Source organism: Ursus americanus, chromosome 18 (genome assembly GCF_024610735.1).
Source record: "Ursus americanus isolate L20-20 chromosome 18, mUrsAme1.1.p, whole genome shotgun sequence".
NCBI lineage: Eukaryota > Metazoa > Chordata > Mammalia > Carnivora > Ursidae > Ursus > Ursus americanus.
In genome coordinates, this window is record NC_142144.1 from 5,162,223 (window position 1) to 5,186,817 (window position 24,595).

General features: G+C 50.9%; 1 protein-coding gene across 5 annotated transcripts in view; it reads right to left on the bottom strand.

Annotated features, from left to right (window-relative positions):
* Positions 1-9,984: 9,984 nt before the first annotated feature.
* Positions 9,985-24,595, bottom strand: part of NUP214 (nucleoporin 214) — a 95,002-nt gene continuing 80,391 nt past the window's right edge. For 4 of the 5 annotated variants that reach the window (XM_087869259.1, XM_087869258.1, XM_045771291.2 and 1 more), the window contains 5 exons: positions 18,210-18,362; positions 13,649-13,820; positions 11,579-11,718; positions 10,716-10,740; positions 9,985-10,269 (listed from right to left, as the gene is read on the bottom strand). In XM_087869259.1, the coding sequence (XP_087725385.1) occupies positions 10,236-10,269; positions 10,716-10,740; positions 11,579-11,718; positions 13,649-13,820; positions 18,210-18,362 (524 nt within the window). In that variant the 3' untranslated portion in view covers positions 9,985-10,235. The other variant, XM_087869260.1, reaches the window with a different exon arrangement.

A 24,595-nucleotide genomic window follows, 5' to 3' on the forward strand; every position in this document is an offset into this window, starting at 1 on the left:
GCCACCCAGGCACTCCTCATACTTGATCATTTTTTATTGGAAACTGTGAAATTTATCTTGTTTGCTACTAGGTGTTTTTGTACTATAGTAAGTTTCTTGATCTGGGATCTAACGTGGAAATAGTCTGATTCATTTGGGTCTTGCCTCTAAGCTTTGTTAGATGAGATCAGAGTGGCATTTTGTTTAGGACTCATTTTTCCCTGCTACTGAGTCAAAACCCATCTGAGTACTCTATCCAAATGCTAGGTGAATTATGAGGATTTCCGCATCGGCTGGCAGGAACCAGCACTATTTTCTGCCCTAGAGCTCTGAGGATTCTGCCTCTAATCCTTTCATGTTGCTTTTTCTCCAGACACAGACTTTCCTCAAATATGCACACTGATCAGTACTTAGCCAGGACTTGAGAGTCCCTAGGCAGAGCCAGAGTCCAGAGTCCATTCTGTGCAGAGGAGGAGATACCCTCTCTCTGATGCCCTGCCTTGTGAACTCAGGGAGATCACTGATCACTGGACTCCACTTGGACACTCCTTCCCTATGCTGGTCTGGAAATGTTCTCCAGGCAGGAAACTGGGGCAACTGTACGGCTTACCTCATTTGTTTCTTGAATCTCAGGGGTCACTATCCTTTGCTGCTTGATGTCAACCATCTTGAAAATTGTTTAACTGAATTTTTAGTTGTTTCAGAAAAGAGGGCAAACCCAGTATCTACGAATTCATCTTGCTGGAAACAGAAAAGCTCAACTTCGTTTACCTGGGAATGAAATAATCTGTGGGCCAGTGTCAAGAGTTAGAGGAATCCACTGATTTTTTTTTTTTAATGGTATTGCTGTAGCAATTTCACAAGGACATAATGATTACTAAAGAGAAAAGCAGTAGTAATTCTACAATTCATTAATTCATCCAGGGGCAGCAACTGGAAACCATGACCCACTCAAGGTAACACCGATGCCTGCAGAAAAAAACCCCCAAAAACCACCCCAAAATCCCAAAAAATATGGCCCTCCCCCCAGCTGCAGGAATTCCAAGCTCTCCTGACAGGTGCTCAGGCAGAAGCACCACAGGTTGCCAAAAGTTGCACGATGGCCAAGCATCTCAGCCGGGACTTAGAATTCCCCGTGGACTTTCCCCATGCTTTTAACTTGTGAATAGCTACGCTGGGTAGCCCTTTCTAATTCAGTAGGTCACTATCCTTGCATGTGAAAGAAATCTAGGGAATTCTGTGTTGAAAACAGACCTCCATTTTTAGATCCATAGACCCTTAGAGAGAATGCTGCCCAGAGGCTTGGGCACTTGGTCTCTAGGAAGCAGCTCTGACGCCAGTAGCCGAGATACAGACCGAGGCTTGGCTTAATAAGCCTACAGATGGTCATGGATCACCTTCACGTAAGTCCCCAAGGTCCTGTTTCCTGTTCCGAGACAGCTAAGCCAAGTGTACCTCGAATATTCTATTTGTTCTTGACAGAAGTTTAGCTGTAAGACAAAATGAACATCTTTGATTAAGAATCTAATTGGAAATTAAATTAACTTTTAGATTAGAATAGCTCTACCTGCTCAGTTAAGTTGCTCTCACGCCCTGATCAACATTACATGACCAACTGAGTAGAGCTGAGCCCTTTCTCACTCCAGACCATCCAATCTAATCACTTGGGTATAAAGTACTCTTTATAGGCCAGATAAGTCATTGGGTAGAAAATGAGTTGCAGAGAAGCCCAACGTGCATTCTGATTTTATTTCTAAGAGGCGAGTGGATGGACGCCATCATGACAAGGCTCATCTCTACAATAAAAATCAGACTAGAAGCCTCTTCAGAGGTAGGGTTTTAATTTCTGTGTATCATTAGCAGGTTCCAATTTCAGGCCCAGGGCATTTTGAGACCTTGCTTTAACATGGATTGCTGAAAAGTGAAATCTCAACCTGCTCAGGCACCATTCTATTGGGGAAAATTGCACAAGTAGGGCATTAGGGACAATCAAAGTCAATTACGGATGGATCTTGGGAGGTGGGAAGGACCTGCCTGGTTTGCACCTTTGAGCTATAGGCACTGTTTTCTGAGGCCGAGCAACAGCCTCAAACGGACCGCGTGTTCCTGCTACTCGTTGGTCCTTCAGAGACCATGGGCACCCATGGTTTGGCAGAGCCCCATCAGGTGACTTCCAATAATTGATTTCTATGGCTGAATATGTGAAGATAAACTATTTACAAGTTTGACTGTGGATATTTTTCTTACCTAGTGAACATTCACTACACAAGCTGACCCATTAGGCCTATCTTTTTAAGTTGTAACATTCTGAGAAAGATTTTAGCTCTGGCCAGCCATTTCATTGGTTTGGGGGCATAAAGAACTAACAGAGCAAGTGACTCAGATCTTGCAACAAACTCAATTTTAGCTCTTCGACTATAGCCATATACTAATGAGGACAAGAATCATCATATACAGTAAAAGAGAAATGGGTCAGGAATGGGGAACTTCACACTCTGCTCTCACTTCAATAAACAATGATGATAGAAGTACTACCAGGTTTATAGACAGTGTCTCATTTAAACCTCAACAAATCTAGATGAATGTATTATCACTCACCCTCTGTATCGAGGATGCAATTGGGGCTCAGAGAGGTGAAGTGACTTGTCTGAAATCACACAGCTAGAATAGGATTCTCTTGCAGATAATACCCATGATCTTAACTAATAAACTCAACTCACTAGACTGACTCACTTTTGTCTCCACTCCCTTCTGTGTTCAAGGAAGGAATCACACTGGATAATCTTCAGCACTAAAATGCCAGGCTTCTATGGTTCCCACATGGGCCAGCTTTGCTGTGTGACAGGGCCACAGAAGGGACCGCCTTGTCCCTGAACACACATCTGACAGCCAGCAACACACTCGGTGGGAGAAGGGCCTGGGTGACAAGTGTGTGGCTGGCATTGCCAGACCTGGTACGTAATAGGAGAAAGCATGATGTGCCTGCCGTATGACGGTGTCCTGGCAGGGGACCCGCACACAGGAGGTATGACACGTCAATACATGCTTCTGGATGGTGACCACTGGTCCCACCATCTTGATGCTGACAACCACACAGCAGCCTGAGCACCATTTGGCTGGCACGGCTCTGACATGACATTTATTCCTGTTTCCAGAATGGCTCAAAACGAGAAAAGAAAACCGTACAGACAAGAGTCAGGGGTCAGCCAGGCCAGAGGCCTGAAGCCCTCGCGTGGCGAAGAGGCTCCAGACACGAGTTTAGCTCCCAACGATTGCTGCTACTTGAAAAACAGTGTCTCCGCTCCCTTGGGGCCTGGGCAGGAGGGGTTCAGGCCGCACCGTCCCATCACCCATATGCAGAACCTTGAAAATCATTATAGCAGTTTCATTTCTCTACGCTGGGGCACATCTTGTTCCCTAAAACACAGAAAACGAAAGTGATTTAAAAGCAAACATCTCAAAACTTGAGAATGCGAAATGCTTCTGAAAATGCTGGCTGGTGACAATCAAGTCGTTCCATCAGCTCATACAGCCTGTCAACTGCAGCCAGGGACTCCAAATTCAGCATGCCAGCCCTCCCTGCTGCTCCTGCACCCCTTGGCCGGCTGGAGAGCTCTCGATGGTAAGATTAGCAAGGGCAGGGCCAGAGAGAGGCTTGGGTGAGGTGGGAACCGTGCAGCTGGCTGCTCTCCCTGCAGGGACAGAAACCTGTTGACTGAACAATGGGGGATCCAGGCTCCTTTCCCTGGGGCCAGCCCTGCACCGTCCTGGGCAGGATGAGGCTGAGGGGGCAAACAAGGCCCAGGGGTCTTTCAGCCAGAGGCCCAGTCCCTTCTTCGGTAGGGATGCGAGTGCTGCTGGTCAGCTCTGGGAGTGATGAAAACACGTGGGCACATGCCCAGGGCAGGGGGCGCTGGGGCTCCTCTGTGAGATGTCCTGTGCCTACCTGCCCTGTGAGATGGGTAGGATCTGCCCTATTTGAGTTTGGGCCAGATGACACGACCGGCTCCAGCCAGTAAGAGTCAAAGAGCCTCACACGCAGGTGTCCCCGTGTCCAGCATATGCTCGTCGTCACAGAGTGCCACAGACAGCTGCTCCTGCTCCAGCCCCCAGCCAGTGCCCTTCTGGGGCAACCGCAGTGAGGGCTGGCGGGGGCTCTGGTCGGCTCGGGCAGGCAGCACTTGGAGCCAGCCTCCAGGCTCCTGGTGTGCTGGGCTCTTGACCGGCCCCCCAACCCTCGTCATCTTCTGCTGGGGTCTGGCTGCCGAGCAAGTCCTAGCTTCTGGCTGGGAAGCTGTTCTGGATGGCATTGACTCCATGGCTCCTGACTCGCACTGTCTTGGCACTGAAAGGGGCTGACAGACAAGGCGGACACGGCCCCTGCTCGCTGGGAACTGACTTTTTGGAGGACGGGAGGCAGGGGACAGGCTAGATAAACAAATCCGACGGCTGATTACACAAATAATAGTAATCGTGACGCATGCCTCAACATACATGGTACAACAGGAAAAAATGAGAGGGGAGCTGTACCCGAGCAGGGCAGGTGTTGGGGGACAGGGGAATTATTTAACCGAGCCCTGTGGGTGAGTGGGCACGGCAGGATGAGGCAAAGCTGTGGAGACCGAGTACAGAAGCTCCTGGGGTGGGAGGGACCATGGGCCATCTGAAGGACGGAGAGAGTGCAGGGGGCCCTTGAGAGTCAGGAGTGCAGAGAAGCAAAAAGAGGGGGCAGGTGAGGTAGGAGGGACCAGACGTGGGACCTACAGGCTAGGGTAAGGACTCTAGACAGAAGGCCAGGCCACACTGGGACTGTGGACACCGACCTCGGGAAGGGCAGGCAGCAACACGTCTTCCGTGTCCTCCTAGCCCAAGACCAGCTAGGCCAGCAAGGGGAGGTCGGGGCAGGGGCAGTGCTGGGAGGACACCATGATGGTACGGAGCCTGGCTCGCTGCCACGTGCTGCTGTGGGCTCCCGACTGCGTCCCCCTCCCGCACGCAGACTCCTTCCCTGCAGCTGGTGATCTAGGGTCGAAAACAATGTGGAGAATCTCTGGCCAGGGCTGTGGAATGGACGGGATTCTATTTTTAAGCAGAGAGGGGCTGAACAATGGAGCAACTGCCGCCTCAGTGGGTCTGTGGCCTGACCTCCGGTGGGACTCTGGAAAGCCTCAAAGCCAGACCCCGGAAGAGACGGCACAGGAAGGAGGGGATTAGGCTGCTCAAGGGCATGAAGCCAGCTGCTTCCTCCAGGGTCTGATCACCTTCATCAGAGAGCGGCTAGTGAGCCCCCATCTGACTCTGCTGTTCACCAACGGGAGCTGAACAGATTCGGCCTCTGCCCCACCTCCCTCCCGGGGGGTGCAGTTTAGACGAGGACCACGTACCAGGTCGGAGCCAGAAGAATGGGAGCAAGTAACCACACGATAGGCAGCACGTTTGCTGTGGTCCATGTCCAAGGCTGGCTCATGTACACGGGGTAGGCTGGACAGGTGCATGGCAGTGTCCCTGGCACAAGCAGGCGGGTATTTCTTCTAATATAATGACTACATTGGGAGAGAAAAATCCTGAGAACCAATGGTGGATGGCCTGGGGCTGGCAGAGGGCAGGGGCGTGTGGCACCAGGCTGGGCAGGGGGCACTGCCCAGGTTCCTTCTGGCTCTATCAACACCCGGTTTAAGACTCAACAAATGGGGGGCGCCTGGGTGGCACAGCGGTTAAGCGTCTGCCTTCGGCTCAGGGTGTGATCCCGGCGTTCTGGGATCGAGCCCCACATCAGGCTCCTCTGCTATGAGCCTGCTTCTTCCTCTCCCACTCCCCCTGCTTGTGTTCCCTCTCTCGCTGGCTGTCTCTATCTCTGTCGAATAAATAAATAAAATCTTAAAAAAAAAAAAAAAAACTCAGCAAATGGCTTACTCTCCTGGCTTCATGCTCTCATCTGGAAGATGTGGGTCATAGGATCTAGCTTGTAGGTTAAACGTGACAATGTCCATGAAGTGCATAGGACAGACAGTACCTGGCACACGGTAAATCTCCAGTGGACTATCACTACTATTATAATCGAATACAAAAGAGGAATGTGTGTTAGAAACACAACCCCCAGCAAGTAAGCTATGCTTCTGCCCAGTGACACCGACCATGAAGCAGCTCCCAGCATGAGTTCCGAGGAATCTGGCTCCAGCAGCAAAGTTCCCTGGTCAGAAAGATTTGGGAAATGGCAGACAATTTCATCTTTCTGATTTACAAAGCAAATTTGCATATTAAAGGCTCAAAAGAGGCCTTCAGTATGAAAATCTGTTAAATTTTGTTCTGTCCATTCTCCTCCCCAACTTAGCTCACCACAGAGCCCTTTCTGTTTTGGCTGAATACGAACCTCCCCCAGGAATCACTTCAAACAGAGGTTTGGGGGCCAGAACAGTCCCAGTGTAACTGCTTGTTTCCACAAGCGGGCAAGGCGAGAGTAGACAAACCAGGGAGAACGAGGGTAGGAGGGAGAGACGGCTCTAGACAGCCCGGGCCAGGGGTACCCCTGTTCCTGCTTTCCACCCAGCAGGCAACTCCTAGAAGGAACAGGAATGTGCGAATCGGCAGGCGCTCAGGGGTGCCAGCCAGGTGTTCTGGGAGACAGTGAGTGGAGCCCATGGGATGATGAAGCCAGAGGGAAGGGAGAGACTGAGACCCAAGCTCGGGAGGGTGTGGGGACGCCGCTCCTCCTCTGTCACCTTGTCATAGCCGGCTACCTGGAGGGAGGAAGGAGGACCCACGCTGGGAGGCAGGGTGAGGTCAAGGAAGGTACCCTCCCACCCCCCATGATGAACAGAGGCGGCGTTTGGGAGCTGACAGCCCACCTGTGCTGCAATATATGTCTGTATCTACAGATATCTATTGAGCAGATGGCCCAACAAGCAGCTGAAATGTAGAATGCACGTCTCTCGTTGACAATTCAGAAAGATCCCTTACCTCGGATTAATGGCAAAAAAACCCCCATGTCCACGGGAGTAAGGTTCTTTCAGACGCTCCCCTGGAGGGGAAAATATTTCTGGTTATTGCAGTTAAAAGGTTTCTAGGAATGTGGCCCACAGACCACCTGTGAAGCTTGTTAAGAACAGATTCAAGGGCCCAAGTCAGCTCTCTGACCAGAATCCCAAAGTAAAGCTGAGCACTCCTGCGTCAGAGCTGCGTTATGTGGGGGGTGATCCCTCATCCAGTGGTGTCCTGTCTTTGATGACAAGGGGCTCAACCACCACGTGGAAGATACGCCCCACTCCAAACCCAGGGAGGCTGAAGCGGGAATCTAGAACTCTTTACCCCGGAGGTAGGGCAAGGTCATGTGAGACAAGAAGTCTTCATTTAGTGAGAACCTGCTTTGTGCGGGGGGCTCTGCCGTGTGTCACGCCCCCCGGCAAGACCAGCCTTCCCATCTCCATCACCAGCAGGGAAAGGCCCTCGGGACACAAGGTGGCCACAGACCTCGCCTGGTTCTGGTGACAGAGTCCATGATGGTTAGGATCAGGTCAACCTACCGAGTCCATACTCTTCCTGCAGCGCCGATGACCTGACCTAGAAAGTTCTCTGAAGGTTGCCAGGACCGGAGAGCAAAGGGCAAGCACCGGACGCTCACACAAACAGGCAGGACAACACCGAGGGGACCACTGCTTCAGGTCTCGAGGGCTTCACAGCCACATCGACACGCAAGGGGACCTGCACGCATACCTATTCCTGTCCCCGAGAAACCCATTTGCTGGCCTCTATCAGTGTTGCCATCTGAAGCACCAACTACGAACACAGGACATTTGTGCCTGGAAAAGCCAAACAAAACACAACCTCGCTCGTTAAACTGTCTTCCCCTTTTCCTTCCTGCCTCTCCTCCACCACACCAGCAGAAATATAAATTAGGCCAGCGAGGCTGCCCACCTGCCCGCCGCAGCAAGAGCGGGTGGGCCTCGTTCGGAGCCTGAGCAGCCCCTATGGTTCCTTCCCCTCATGGGGACCCGGGCCCCACACTGCTGCCCCTCTTCAGGAAGGTCTCCCGCCCCTGGGAGCTCAGGTTTCAGTGGATGCACACAGGCCGCGCTCGGAGATGACCCCGGCCACCTACCAGTGTAATCGACCCCAGCAAAGGCAGGCAGAGGGGCTGGGGCACTGGCAGTGCATTCCTTGGTGCTGCCGCCTGACAGCGAGCGGCGGGGGCGTTATCACGTCGGGCACAGCTGATGTGGCCTTATGGAGAGATGTCACATGGCACCTTTGCGGAGGATTAATGCAGAGAATTCGAGGTCAAGGGTTTAGGCCGAACCAGCTTCTATTTATAAAAAAGATCCTCAGGGGGGAAACAGGAGGGCAGGAGACTGGCTCGGTCGGGTGCCAGTCGGCAGGATGACACGCCGAGGCAGAAGTCTGCTCTCATCGCCCTGTCCCCTTTAAAGCGAGGCCCTCCACCCGGAGCTTTTCCCAGGGATCTGAGCGCCTGCTGTCTCTAGACGGCCCATGTGTGTGAACTAAAGAGAGCACAGGCGGGAGGTACGAGCCCCTTGTCTGGCTGTGTGGATATCGTGGGGACTGTCCCCTGCTCCACAGCTGAGGGGGCCTCGTGTGAGAGCAGGTGGAGACAGGCTCTTTAATTCCACAAAGACCCAAACGGGTACGTGTTAAGCAGCTCAAGTCGAAGCTGAGAGGGGCAGGTGTGCTGACAGAAGACACAGACAGAACCCTACTCTTTTTGCCTAGGCAGCACTGGGAGCAGGACAAGCCACCCAGGGACCCCAGGGACCTAATTCTGGTTTGGGGGGTCCTAAAACCCGACAATGCTGCATGATGACACTCCTCTTCTGAGGGGCCTAAGAACCAGGGAGCCCAACGCCCTGGGGCGTCCAGGCCCAATTTCAGGCCTACTGAGTCGCAGTCTGCAGGACTGGGGCTCGAGGGCCTGTACTTCACACAGAACCTCCAGGCGAGCCTTGCAGAGCGGGCCCAGCAGAGCGGGCTGTGGCGCGGGGCATCGCCCCCATAAGCCAACGGAACCAGCGAGACCACACTGGCTGTCACGGGACAGATACAATCACATGGAAAACTTTTATTAAAACATTTTAAAATAGAACTTTCCAATATGTAAAACTCTAAACAACCCTTCCTGACCCTCCCCTGCCATGACCTGAGCCAATGCACGGTTGCATCCTGGCCTGACTAGGATGTGAGGCGGTCCCTGTTTGTCTGCAACTGCCGAGGACACCACAGGCCTAAGAAGTAAAACATGCCCAGACCTGAAAGCTACTGCACTTCACGCGCTTTGATAAGACCGAAGTTGGGGTCCCTCGGCCATGCCGGCAAACACGTGGCTGGAGTTGGCGGCGGCAGCCGTGTTGGCTCGGCTCCAGGCCTGCCCCCGGGTTATCTGCACTGCGGTTAACAGACAGCGGACCAGGCGTGGTGACCAATGTCACTGTCACTGGAGATAAAGGCGCTCTTCTCCATCACGCCTCTCCAGAGTCGAAGAAATCAGCTGTGGCACACACAGCACCCAGAGCCAAACCGAGAAGACGAGCTGACGGGGCTGGTCCAAGGGCGGCATCCCCGTCATCGGCGCCCACCAGCCTATTTTCCAGGCTCACCTCACGGCCACCTGTACTTTTACTTCAGGTGCCACGAGCTCTTCTGAAACTCAGCCCGTGTGAGGGAGCTCGTGGCCCTCCACCCAATCACAAGGCTGGTGCCTGATTCCCAACGGCAGCAAGGACACGAACGGGAGATACCAAAAGAAGGCCACAAAGAGGTGGCAGGCCAGCACTGAACCTCTTCCCTGGGCGAGGGCCTAGGCCTGAGGAGAGCGGGGTCTTGGGAGAAGCTCCTGCCCACCCTCTTCGTCCACCCATCATCTCCTAGGCCGCTAACTTCCGGTGTCGCCCTTGAAGACATACCCTGCTGGCTGGCGGAAGGCCAGGACGGTTTCGCAGAGCCACAGCGATGTGGGAACCTCTCTCTCAGGCTGTGACCTGACATAACCCACATACGTTCAGCATGGAAACAGACCAGAGTTTAATAGTGGGGGACCGGCGGCGGGGGGGCCACGACAACCAACACGAAATAGAAAATAAAACAAACAAGCGATCAAGCATCTCTAAGAGTTTTGGTTTCTGCTGTTTCTTTCTGGGTGTGTGTTTCAGTGCGAATGTTCACGGGAAAGGACTGCTCCAGTGTGGCTCAGCGAAGAGGAGCTGAGAACGTAGTTGGTCACAGGAACTGAAAGGAACACCGACACCCACTCAGCTTCTCCAGCCACCAAAGCCCTGGACAGACCTGCAAGGAAGCGCCGGGAGAGAGGCAGATCAGCGCCTGCTCTGAGGAAGGGCTTCGAGGCTCATGCAACTGCCCGTAGGCCAACTTCGGGACTTTAATGTCACGTAATTACACGAAGCTTCTGAGACCCTAACAGGGACTAAGGAACAACATCTCTTGGGTCCTGCCCTCCAGTCTTTGCTCATCAGAAGGCACACTGCTCTCTCTCACGCATGGCCCTCAGAGGCAGCCAGGCCTGGCACCTCCTGCTATCCTCCTGCTGAGACCAGCAGGTCTACGAAACCCAAAACCTCTGCTGAACCCCCATGCTTCCACGACAAGCTTATAAAACAGGAAAATTGGATACAAATGGACACATAGAGCAAAAGTTAGTAGTGTAATATTTTCACATACCACACACTCCTCCCTCCTTATTTAATGGCTGGAAACTGGAGGTGGATACTTACGAGTTAGACGATCCAAAGCTGAATCCTGAAAAAGACAGGAAGGTGGGCTGAAGCGAGTGCACGCACACTTGAGAGGCGGAGGGGGGTCCCGGACCTCCCCGTGTCCCTCCCTTCACTCCCCGTAGAGAGCCCCGCTACCCGCCACCCCAAGGCCAGGTGGGGCGGGGAAGGTGAAGGGCCTTGTTGGCATTTCAGGGTTCTTCCCTCCCCGGCACCCGCTGTGGGCAGTGGGTCCCTGGCACGGCGCCTCCCACTCAGCTGCGCTGGGGCCACATGGACCCCCTTCATTAGGAAACCATGTTTTTGTTTTCCCATCCACTTGCTGCTTCTTGGAGAAGCAAGACACTTGGGTTCTAGGCCCGGCTCTGTGGCTCCCTCTCTGGCCCTTTGGGCAAATGGGCCCCATGGGGTTTTTGTCTTCATTTTTAAAATAACGATGGCGCCTGACTTCTGTGCCTCACAAATGTGTTGCAGGGACAAAAGCAGAACATACGTCTTCCACTATCTGAGGAAGCGGGGGTTCAACAAATCAAAGACATTTCACCAAGTCCCTACATCTTATTGTTGGCGTTTGCCGCCTTGGATTTTTAAACCAAGGTCTAGTATGACGATTACTATTTTGGGTTCTTGTCTCGAGAGAAAAATCAAGGCAGTCATTTCTTTCTTTGGTAAGAAATGGCACAACGTTACACGTCTAATTAAAGCCTGAAAAGAACATTTTGTCTTTCACCCACTTTCAGCCTTCAAAACACGACACTGCATCGCCAGGTAAAAACCACTCATTTCTCTGGGGGCAGGGGCGGGCATTTACCCAGGAGAAGGCAGAAGGGACAACAGTGAGGGAACCATGTCTGGCCACCTACCTCCTCCACCCGATCCGAAGCCAGAGAATCCCCCGCTCTGGGTCCCAAAACCAGAGGTCTGCTGGGACAGCGACCCGAAAGTCGGCGCGTTCTGACTTGCGAGGGTGCCGAAGGACGTGGTGTTGCTGCTGCCCCCAAACCTGGGTTCCAGGGAGAAGGCGGTCGGCGGTGAGTGCGGCTGCACAGGCACCGGCTGCCCGCAGGGCCTCGGGCTGCATGCCACGCACAAACTGAGGGGACGCGCTTGGTTCAAAGTAGTGGCCTCTCAGAAAGAGCAGGCTAGAGCCCAGAGTGAATCTCAGCTTTGGGAAGGAAAAGGACAGGCACGCGATATAAAAGCTAACTGGCCCAGGGTTTTAGGTTTTCTCCACTGTGTGGAAATTCCAGCTCATCTGGAAATGGAACAGCATGACATTTTTTGCTCTATCGCCAATAATTCTTGGATTTCATCCCATCATTTTAGCATTTCTCATTTATCGACAGCCTCTTTCCCCCAATTTATTTGTCTTCAGCTCCTCTTTGGATCTTGATTCCACTGACTTTTCATGACAAGGTGAGGGGTCTTCTGGAAGTAGACCCTCGGAGTGGTCCTGACTGGTCCTGCTCTATTCCTACCCCTGCTCTGGGCCTCACACAAACAGTGGGAGCTCCTCAGACATCTGCCAGGGGCAGATCAGGGACCTGGGGAAAGGCGATGGGCTCTTCTGGAGTTCTCGTACCAGAGTTGGTACCTGTCAGCCCTCTTTGACAAAATGGAACTAACCAGCCAGTTGGATTTATGTGGGTGAGCCCCCACCTCCGCCCAAGGCAGAATATGATACTTTTCTACTAGTAAAGAAAATAGCAGGTTTCAAATAAATAAATAAAACCTCAAGATTCCCCGTCAACCCCAAACCCTCCAACCCTGCAATACTCTGTGCTGGGCGGTCACTGGAGACATCAGTGTCCGTCGGAACCTGCCAAGAATACTGGTTTAAGTTGGTCCCAACTCTCCTTTAAAAGCTTTCCTTAACTTTAATTCTTGGGGCTTCCTGAGGGAAACTTAAAAGAACCATTAGTCTCTACATGAAGTCCAGGAAGCAATCTATCAATTCGCTCACTTTCTGGAAACTTGCCAGCATTTCCTCACCAGCATCTTTCATGGGGGGGGAAGGGTATGAGTAAGAACATACTTTAGTTTACTTTCAAGATAAAGATGCTATCACTTGGCCAAGACTCACCCCAAGTACCCCGACCATTTCCCCAAACAAAGCCCACCTCCTCCCCCCCTCTTGAGCTTTACGCATCCCACGTCCTGTGGCCAGGGCCACCAGACAGTGACTTCAGACACTAATACATCCTCTGAACGAGGCACTTTGTAGTCATCACCACAGACATTTTATCGGGACTTTGTAGTGTGGTGAAGGCTATTTATTTTCTCCTTGGGGTTTTGGCAACCAGATTGAATTTCTGGGGCCCTTAAAAGCCAATCCCTAATATGGCATTTTCAAGGGAGGATGTGCACGAGGCGGTAAGAGCAGCTTTGAAAGCAGGGCAGTCACTGAGACTCTGAAATGTGCCCAGTGTGGAAGCTGGGCCCTGGGGCTGTGAAATGAATACCCACTGTGGGGGTCTCAAGTGCAGCAAGGGACACAAGGAGTGATCTGCTCAAGGACAACGGGTCAGTGACACAACAGTCCCAAGAGGAAAGAATGTGGCAAAAACTATTCATCTTGAATTCCCTAACAGAAGTCACCCCACAAGGCGCAGGCCTGGCTCTAAAATAGCCAGGATGGGACTGTTTTTCTTCCTTAAATCACCCTTTAGTTCCGCCAGGAGAACGGGGGCCTGCCGATCAGTACTCTACGTTTTCGGGCGACGGCAACACAGCTTGTGCCCATCCGCAGTCGACAGTCTTGCTTAGGAGAGATGAGCCTTCCCCAAGGAGGATTTCAAGGTGGATTGGTGGATTTCAATGGAGGGGGGCTCAGCTCAGTCAACAGTAGGGAAAACGCAAGAACTGTCTTCCTGAAACAGGAGTCCCGGGCCCCGTGCTTCCGGCGGTCCCCAGGCCTGTCCCCAGAGGCTTACCCGAATCCTCCCGCGCTGGCAGCCGCAGTACCCTCTCCGAACACTTTGCCTCCCGTCGAGCCCAGAGGGCTTGTAAAGGCTGGGGCTGAACCGAATGCTGGCACCCCTCCAAACCCAGGGGATCCCCCAAAAGTAGGAGGGCTGCCAAACACTGGAGCAGCACCGAAGCCACCTGAGCAAAACAGAGGCAAACAAACAGAAACAGGGAAAAAGAAAGGAGACAGGAAGAGAAGACAATGAGTGGTGAGAAACCAAATCAGAAGAGGAAGGAAAAAGGGGAAAATAGGTTAGAAATTCAAATTCGAAAAACTGTGACTGGGGGCGACAGCCTTTCTAAATACCAAGCCATCCCCTCCATTTCTAGCAGAGGGGTCGGGTCCACCAGGGGAGCTCCTTGGAGCCCTATGAACCCCACAGATCCCGTTTGTCTGTGAGACCCTCAATCCCTCCCATGGGCAAGCTGGACATATCGGCTCCCAGTCTCGTGGAATCAGATTGTCACCAAGAACCAGCCTGGCGCATTTCTGACCCCTTCCCAGCCCCACTGTGCCAATGTGAGGCTCCTCACTGAAAAAGCATTCTTGAAAACTCTGACCCCTGCCCAGTTGTCAAAGATGACAGATGTTGTTACTGTCACAACACAGGTAAGGCTTCCAGCTTCATGAGAACCCACATTATAAAGCCAGAGGCTCGAAGTCTCCTCTCGGGGAGAACCTATGAACTGGGTTACAGAAGAGATGGAGAGGCGCACGGCACTGGTGCTCAGCCAGGGGCTTTTTATTTATTTAAAGCCTTATGGCTCTCACATCTCTCTCCACAGTCTCTCCGCACGGAAGAATTTCTTAAAAAATGCTTTCTCTCTGCAGTCAAGAGCTACTCCTCAATAAAAAAGCACACCGAATTTCCTCTCTGGAGGAAGGCGGCTGGATAAATGTGATAGAACAATCCATCAGCTCTGAGGAGAGCCACCAGAGCCCCTGACGTCCCCCGCTGCTCACGCGAACAGAGGCGGTGGGCCGGGGCAGGCACACTCGAGGGCCATCGTGCCCAGGGTCAGGTGCGCCGAGGTGGCCTCCTCGGGTTGGTGGATTTGCCCACCGGGCGGGAAGACCAACCGTCCTTCCCTGACTATTCCTTCTGCTCCCGAGGGGGTTCCCAAACCCCAAGATACTGTGTACATCATTTAAGGCTATGAGCGGAGACGCTCAGTGAGTGTCCGTCGAACAGAATGGAATAAACTGCTCTAAGAAATGTGCTCTAGAAAGGAGTATTTCTTAAAATGAGTACGGGCCTAAGGAACTACGTGCTAAAGGGAATGACAGAGGCCTTGGCACAAGGAAAGGGGCGCCAGGGACACTATGCTCGCCCCTTGAGGAGAGTGAGTCTTGCTCTCAGAGGCACCAATCAGGCCTTCTTACATAAGCATCACCTCACCACAAGCTTCTGCTACCTGAATCAGGAAAGATCGGACCCTGGGCAGGAAAAGCTGTTAGCTGAATTCTTTCGTTATTTGTCATTTTGTGATTCAATCACGTGCTTACTTATCATTGTTACTGAAGATACTTTTTGCTAAAGCTCATGTTTGGGTTAACATTCTAGATTTTCAAACCTTGAGTGAAATTCCAAGCCATGATAATGGAGACTGTTGGGTTACAAATATAAGAGACTGGAAAAAAAAAAAAAGTGCTAAAAAACCCTTGCAGTTGAATTATTTACGACCGACCACAGATCTAGTTACACTTTCTTCCTAGACACACGTGGCTGGATCTGGTGCCGTGTGCACAATATTACTCCGACTTCTTGGTGGAGGGCGAGTGAAAAATGAGAAGTCACAATGATACAGGAAGTACACTGGACAGGGGAGAGATTAAACACACGTACACACACGTGCGCCACCCCTCCCTCCCACATGCACACACATCACACCCACACAACACATACACACCCACCCTCACATACATACCCCACATACACACACACAACATAGACACACACCACACACACACGTACACATACCACGTACACTCACACAATGCCCCCAAACAACAAACCTGGGTCATAGCTAAGTGAAACAGGAGGAAAATGGTCACTCTGGTATTATTTTTTGGAGATAGGCAACTCACTCCTGATGCTAGGAAGGGTTTGATTTTATTAGATGCTACATTTTCATGATTTTCCTCTCCAGAAAAAAGAGACATTTGCTAATAAGCAATGATAATAAACACCTGACTTACTGACGGCCCTCTGCACGCCAGCTCCGAGACAGCCGTTTGCCTTATCCTGCCAAATAAACCCAGGGTCCCAACCTTGCAGGAGGAAACAGGCTCAGAGAATGTTCTTTGCCTAAGTTCAGCCAGTTGATTGTGGTAGCGCTGGGCTGACTCAAGACAGCACCCACCACCTAACTGCATGGGTCAGCCTGCCTCCCTCCACCGCAACTGGGGTGAGCCCGATAGGCTGGGCACGGAGGTCTGGGTCCACCTCTGCCCCCCCCCCCCACCCAAGTAATCTCCAGCACTACTATTTCCTAAGGCAACTGTACTGAGGGAGGATGGACACTTTGGAATTTTCCAAAGACCCATCAAAATGGCCCATCTAAAATCTGTATTAAAGCAAAATGCCAATCGTGATGTCTCAGGCATTTGCACTGCCTGCGCAGGAAGGACGACTCCTTTATTTAAAGCAGCCTTTCCTTAAGCTCAGGGCTCTGTGGCACCTCCTTCTACAGAGGGAGCCCCCTGAGAACTGCCGTGAGTCCTGCAGCGAGAGCCAAAGCGCCGGAAGCGCAGGGGACACAGGCTGCCTCCACCCTTGCTGTCACCTCTGTGGCTACCAGCTCCTCCATCCCTGTAGCTTCCTCTGTCTTCAGTCTGAGGGGTTTCACGGGGCAAACAATCAAACAGGAAAAATATTCTGAAAGGTAGGAGGATAGATTTTCTCTAAGACTAAAAAAATAAAAGCATAAGATTCTCGAAGTCAATTGGGACCTGATTCCAGGATAAGGAACAAAACAAAATAAAAATACACGAATCAAAAAAAAAACCCCCAAAACATTATCTAGTTCCTTAAAAAAAAAAATTAAAATAAGCCTCGATAATTAATGAATTAAAATTTCTTAGTCAGATGTTTGCTTTGTTAACTAGGACCCAAAGTTTTGTAGCCTTTTCACTTCTAAATCATTGACCGTGAGGAAGGGTGGGGGCAAAATGAAGCTGCAATGCTCACGTCTAGTGCATTTTAAAGTCTAGGAAGAAATCAGAACCTGGCAGCCAAAGACTAACCCACTCAAGCCACAGGTCTGAGTAATGGAGCACAGTGCATGGAAACCACGGCAGTTTACGTTCTAGACCGTGGGACTCCAGGCATGGAATGCAGGGCGGTCCTAAGTCAGAGCCACCTACGCATCTGGTCCTCGCTAGGGTCCTTCCTCTGGAACTCACATAATTTCAAAGGCTCCCAGACACATGAGGGACAAGTATCCTGGGCGCTCACCCTTGGGAAGTCTGCTTTCAAGAACTCCTTTCTCTACAAACATCCTCCCCCACACTGCCACTGATCTCTTTGGAGGGAAAAAAATTTTTTTTTCACGCAATTTTCCACACAACAAAGGCAGGAATGCAGACCCTCTGTAGATCTGAGACAGAAAGAGGACAGAGAGGCAGCTGACAGAAATGAAATATGTTTTTGTATCTAAACATGTATTGTTCCTTAACATTTGAAATTATAAATGTCGTATATGATTATAGAAAGTCACACAGTTCACATATGTGTACTTTAAAAGTAACGCTGGGGGGCGCCTGGGTGGCACAGCGGTTAGGCATCTGCCTTCGGCTCAGGGCGTGATCCCGGCGTTGTGGGATCGAGCCCCACATCGGGCTCCTCTGCTGTGAGCCTGCTTCTTCCTCTCCCACTCCCCCTGCTTGTGTTCCCTCTCTCTCTGGCTGTCTCTATCTCTGTCGAATGAATAAATAAAATCTTTAATAAATAAATAAATAAATAAAATAAAAGTAACGCTGGGATAAGAAGGAGCGCCGGTGGCGCTCCGCCGGCGTGGTCTCCCTGTGAGAAGTGACTGCGCTGTGTCCCTGCAGTAAGTGGATGTTGTATGGGTACACGTATATGTAATATATTTATGTATGTTATGTTCAAAAGTTAAAAAAAAAAAGTGACTTGAGAAAGAGGACAAAGGAAATAGACATAAAAACTATGCAGACCATCGGTCTTGCCCATGACTGTGAATGGGACCCCAGCTCTTCTGTGACCGGGTCCTTTCTTGTTTATATTTTAGTTATCACTCTCTTGTATGTTCCCATACTTTCGTTGCTCTGCACCTGCTAATTATTTACATTCTTGTTTTTAACATGTCTCGGAGATCTAGAACAGCGTTAGGAACACAGTAGATGCTCAATAAATGCAAAAACGAATCGGGGAGAAAAGGTCATTTCATCCATACTCCAATCCTACTCCCGGGAGAGCCAGCCTAGAGACATCTCCTTCCAGGTATCTATGCGTATGTAAATATACATCTAAAAGTAACCACAGCTAATAAGTATCCGAGTACCTGTTTTATTTGCAGTAGAAAATCCGAAGCCTTGGGACGCCACACTTCCCCCTCCAGAGCTGAACGTGCCGGCAGGTTTCTGCTCTCCAAACGATGAGCTGGTGAATCCACCAAATGTCTTGGCCCCACTGTTTCCGAACAGATTAGAGGTATCTAAAGAAAGGGGGAACATGCTGAGGGAGATCAGAGGTAGAAAAATGTCCTTATCTACTTAGAACAGAAAAGAAACTGCAGCTAGGTGTTTGAGGAGAAGCAAGTGGCAAGTCTGGGATTCAAGGGAGCCAAGCTGTGGTGAACACCTTCTGTGATTTGCTGGCATGTTGATGACAAGTTCTTAATCTCTGGGAACCCAGGCTCGGGATTCTACGGGCACGGCATACGGGGGAGCTGCAACAGGGCCCAGTGAAGAGGCTCCTTTGCAGGACGCAGCTGCGCTCCCACACGGATCAGTCTATCTACCAGCTTCCCGCGAGACGTGTCTCTTCTGAAGAAGAAGGCTTGCTTTCATTCATCTCCTCACATGAGCACCAACTTCACGTTTTGTCGAGCTAGAGAAATAAAGTCAGAGCAAATCCGAACCAAGCTTAATGGCTGCCAGCTTCTGCTTTCATAGTCAGGTTGGACGTGTTTCTGTTGCCCGATCTGCTCAGGGAATGGTGGCGCAACAACAAAAACCATGAAGCCCCTAACGCCGATCTGAGGGGAGCTAGAGAGGCTCTGAAGAATGTGAGCAGCAGCAAGACTTCCGGTCTGATTTCCTTTTCCTAAGCCGTTCAATGAAGCCCTTGACCTTTCAGATGCTCATCTAGGTGGGTCACTCCTACACACTGAAGCCACGCCAAGAATGCAAGGAATAAAGGAAACTAACTCCTAAAAACCAAGACGGGTAAGAAGTGTTTTGTCAGTTATACAAGACATGCGAATCTGACCGGTAATAAGTAGCCAGAACCATATGTACAGAAGCACTTGGGAACACGAACAGCACACTACCAGGAATTCTTCTATCACCCTTTTTTGGGGGGAGAGGGGAGGGACAATTCACACTTCCCCACCGTGTTTGGATGGGTGTTTTACTAAAGCAAGTTTGCATCCAAAGAAGGCAGGGAGAAGCTGTCCCCAAACAGGGTCTAGGCCCAAAGGCACAAGCATATGCGGGGCGCTGAACGGATGCTCTGGGTGGGTAATGGAGAGCGTGTGCCACATCACCAAGTGAGAGGTGCAAACATCTGCACGGGCCGGTGTTCCCCCAAGCCGATCAGGTGCTCGCCGTGAAGGGGACAGAGAGACGTGGAGGGGAGTAACTCACTCTCAAAGTCCAGGTGTTTGAAGAGGTGGCCCATCACTAACCTGTCAATCCCAAGGTCCCCCATCTCGCTCTGCTGCCAACCCCACCCCCACATGAGATTAACTGTTAATACTTCCAGTTGCAACGCTCCTGACCTACAATCCAGGAAGTGAACGGCCTTCACTCAGGGACATGACCACCAATACGCAGAGGCCCAGGCCACCACATGGTCACCTGCTCTGTGAAACCCCTGCTGGCAGTCTGAGAGCCTGGCTAGGAGTGTGCCAGGCACCGATGGCGGGAGGGGTTCACAAGCTCCACTTCATCACCCCAGACCCGGTACCACAGGATTATGCACCTTCCTTTTGTTGAGGGTTCGTAGGGGGAGCCTGCAACACGTCCTCTCGAAGAGCCGGAGCTTGCCGGAAGTAAGCTAGCTGGGAGGCCACGTCTTATTCTCTCAGTGGCTGTACATTCATCCGACACTGGAGATGAAAACTGGGCTCCTCAGCCATTCCTTTACTTGGTACGTCAGGAACAGAGGACTGCAACTTTCTGACTCTGTTAGGACCAACGCGGCAAAAATTACAAATAGCAAATCATTTCAAGTGTGAGATTTGGGGCTAGCTCTCCTCTTGGAGAAATCTGAGATACAGAGGTGAAATGATTTTACTGGGATGATGCCAGGAGACTGAAATGCCTGAAGTTAGAGAACACAGAAGTTTCTGGGCATCTTCACCCCTTCATCTCCTTGAGACGCCTATCTGAAGATGCTCACGGGCGTTACAGTGGAACACACAGGCGTTCTGCAGCCAGCCCCGGCTCAGGATACCCAGTAGCTGTGGGCAAGGACTTCTCCTTCCCAAGTCCCTGTTTCTTCTAAGACAAAATGGGGACAGCCGGGGTTGAGGGGGGGCGGTGTCCGCATGGCTGCTGTGAGGATCAGATGAGCTGACGTACGAGGAGCGCCTAGACGGGCGATAGCAGATCCTCAGGAAACAGAACTTCCCCTCTCTGTTTCTTTAACTCTTCCTCCTGCTACATCCCACTTGTGCTCAGTATAATAAGACACAGAGCAGATCAGCAGCAAAAAATGTAATCCTTTCCATTTTGCAAAGATCATGAGAGTTAAACCAGTCAAGTTGTAACAGTTTTCGTTTGCAGTCTCAAGAGAAGTTCTGCGTGTTGAAAGGTTTGAGGATTTATTTCAGCTGTTCTGAAGCAAAGTGGCATTAACCGAGGTCTGCTTTTCTCTGTTTCCACGGTCAAGGATGTGCTTCTCGGTTCTCTCCTAGCGGTTCCAAAATAACACAGTCCCTAGCTCTTAAAATACGGCAAGTAAGGGGGTTATATCTTGGTTGTTGGAACAATATGTCGTTGTAGGAGATGCCTCTTCACTTGTGGGCAGAGCAGCCCAGAAGAAAGCCTGTCTTCACAGAGCTGGCTGGTGACTTCTACTCTCGGGGGGTGGCGAGTCCAGGGACAACCTGTGTCTGCTCTGGGCTTCCCCCTGCTGGCACGACACGGGGCCTCTTGGGTCTTGTATTTGGCAAAAAAAAAAAACACTTGCATAACCCAACATCAGGGTCCAACCCTACTCCAATTAAATTATGCCTGATATGATTAAATTAAATTTGATATAAACACTATCACAGAGACCAAGTCCCATGTCATTCTGCAGGTCTAAAGTCACTAATTAGAATTTCACATGCACTGAGAAGGGGGTTCTCAAGCAGCTCTAGTCCCAGATACTTTCCAAGACATTTTCTTAAAGAACAGTTGTAGAGGGAGCCTTGCGGGCCCAAAAGATTCTCCTCAAATGGCTTCTCTCTCCTCACACAAGTACGTCTTTCAGGCCTCCGAACAGAAAGAACGTGTCGAGGATGGCCTAACCAGGGTCCTTCGGACAAGACTCGAGGGGGCAGTAAGTGCTTATTGCTAACAATGTGCAGTGGTGCTGAATTTCAAGCGACCCCAGGGGTTAACAGAGCATCTCAGGTAGTCTCGGGACAGAGAGCTCAGAAACCCTGAGGAGGTGGATAAAGAACTTGCCAGCTCGCAGCAACAGTGTTCCCGGCCTGTCTTGCTCCATCAAGGCGGAGGTCTAATGACTTCTCAGGGCTAAAGACAGCAGCTTCAGGGCCAGGCGGCCTGGGGTCTACATGTCACAGGGGAAACTGGTGGCTCAATCTGCGCTCAGAGATCCGTCTGCAGGGGAGCGTACTCGACGCCCCCGAGAATGAGCCCAAGGGCTGTCAGACAAGACACACCTGGGAGGAACCGTGCTCCGTTGCAAGGCTAGGAAGATCTCAGGAGGCAACGGGGTGGGTCAGAGTTCTGGCAACATACCCGGATTAAGCCCAGGCTGCTCCACTTAATGGCTGCTACCTCTGTAAGTCTGCATCCCTTCTGCAAACCTATTTCCTTATTGGTAAAATGGGGACGGCCACACCTAAAAGCACTGTTCTAAGAAGTGGTTAGCCCAACTACACGGAGCATCTGGCACACAGTAGGTGGTCCATAAAGATCTGTCCCTTCCACTTGATGTCACATGAAGGAATGGAACAACACAAGGGCTGTTGGATTCCAGAGAGGGAGAGATCGCCGTGGACCCACGACCCGCAGGCCAAGCTGCACACAGGCGCAGACTTAGAGTCACCTTTAAAGGAAGGGTAGGTTTGGTGGGTGGAGTGGAGGAGGCAGGGGAGCCCTGGCGCTGAAGTGGGGAGAGAGGAGTGGCGTGTGTACGAAGGACGGCCAGCAGTGGCTGACACAGAGGGAACATGCTGGGGGAACAGGAATGTGTGCAGGGCAGCTCACGGAGGGCCTGGATTTCCAAGTCGAGGAGCTGGCTTCACATCCGTGGGAAGCTGCCAGGGGTTCTGCGTAGGGAGAGTGGCAAAAGCAAAGCAGAGTTAAAAACACTCAGCTTCGTGTGAATGTCCAGATGCCAGGGGAGGAGGCTGGATACTGTGATAACCCAGATGACAATGGGGACATGCCTGCAAAGACAGAGAGAAGCAGCAGAAAAGGAACCGTTTGGAAGGAAGGAAGAGAACGAGGAGAGTCGGTCTATACAGTCCAGGAAAGACGTTGAGCTCAAAGTGTCAAATATTGCAGAGTCACCCAAAGAGAAAGAGGCTGTCTCTGGTGGTTCGCAGAAAGCATCCTTAGTTCTGGTGAGGACGATGCCTGTCCCCAGGTGACTTCTAGCTACTTCTCCTGCACTGTTCTTCCTCTTCTCGTGCACCTGGTCCTCTGGGCTACAGAGGCTCCTGTCCCTTTCACTATCAAATCATATCCTCAGTTTTCAAAACCAAATAATGTTTAAGTCTTTTCTGTCCTTGAAACTTCTCTTACCATAAAAATAAACTGCTGGTTTATAAAAAACCAATATTTAGGAAAATGAAGACCAGCAGGTGTCCAGTATCAAGCATCCGGTATAATCCTATAAAGTATCTGGTTTAATTTTAAACCAGAATTAAAGAACTGGAAAAACGGTGTGCCAGTGAATAACGGATGGGGGGGTGGAGGGTGACCTGCCGCGCTGTCCAGTTGCCCTGGTGTAAACACTCGCACGATGGCAGAGTTCAGGCTGCCCAACATGCGATCACCCGAGGCAGAATTGGAGGTGTGCACAGCCAGCCCTCGCAGGCCAGGGTATGCCATCGCCAGTCCCCCACTGAGAGAAGGCAATTCTTTCACAGGTAAAAGCCATGGCCTAAGAGATGAATCAGCCAGGAGGAAAGGGGATTTTACAAGGATATGACACACCTAAGTCTCAACAAAACTGGTGAGCAGCACAATCTCGCAGACGGTAACCTGCCTATGGGAGAAACCCACATTTCTAAGTAGCATGTTCCAAGTGCCTCTTCTGCACCGGATGCTGTTTTGTATGCTACATATGATCTGGTAGAGTCCTAGATCTGCCACTTTCTGGCCTTGTGACTTCAAATCACCTCACCATTCGGGGCTTGTTTCCTCATTTGAAAATGGAGAGAATGCCACACAAGGATCCTGTTGTCCGAGTATGTGTTATGGAGCCCTGCAGTCCCATGCTGAGAGCCGGGGAGGGGGGGGGATGGGGAAACCACCCAGTATCTCTGGTTCTTGACCCCTGCTTCCAAGTAGACCTATTTTTACCTGTTTTACGCATTGAGATTCTGCTTAGAAGTTCATCAGCAGAAAGAGTTTTTGAAAACTACTAGACTCAATTTCTTGGATCCCTTCATTCTAGGATTCTTTTGTTTTTGTTTTTTGTGTTTTTTTTTGAAGATTTTATTTATTTGATAGAGAGTACACAAATGGGGGGAGCAGGAGAGGGAGAAGCAGGCTCCCCGCTGAGCACAGAGCCCGATGTGGGGCTCGATCCCAGGACCCTGGGATCATGACCTGAGCCAAAGGCAGATGCTTCACTGACTGAGCCACCCAGGTGCCCATCATTCTAGGATTCTAAATTCCTCCTGGGAGACTGAAAGCTGAAGAACAAAGATTTCTGCTCATATAACTGCACAAGTGAAGAGGTCTGTGTCTCTTGACTCTAATCTTTTACTAGGTGGACAGTGACATCAAAACAACTGATCAGGGAACGTGGAGACTCCGAATAGAGAGCTCTGCTTTGAGCTGCAGGAGCCTCAACATGAAGGTAGTATCTGTCCTGTCGGAGAACAGTAGCTCCCGATTCGCGGGGATCTTGGTAGCATAGCAGATGAGAGAGGCTCCGTGTGCAGTGTGTTAAATGAGGGAAGCAGAGATGATGACAGGCCCCCAACTTCCCTTCTCAGCCTCCATCGGCAGCAGGATTTTTTTTTTAAGATTTAAAAAAAACACCCCAAATTTCTTTCATTTCCAGCCATGAATAGACAGATCAACAAAGTATTTGAAAAATTAGCTGGAGAAAAAAAGTGCCAACAGAACGATATAGCTTCATTTGAAAATAAGACAAAAATGTAAAGAGATAAGAAATAATGAAGGCTTCAAGTTTTGGGTAACATTTCTCTGTGGCAGCTGAATTTTAAAGCGAATTCAGAGAGAGGACTACACCACACAAATCCAGACGCTCCTTCTCCAAGCACACCCAGCTTGCCCTGCTGCTCTCATT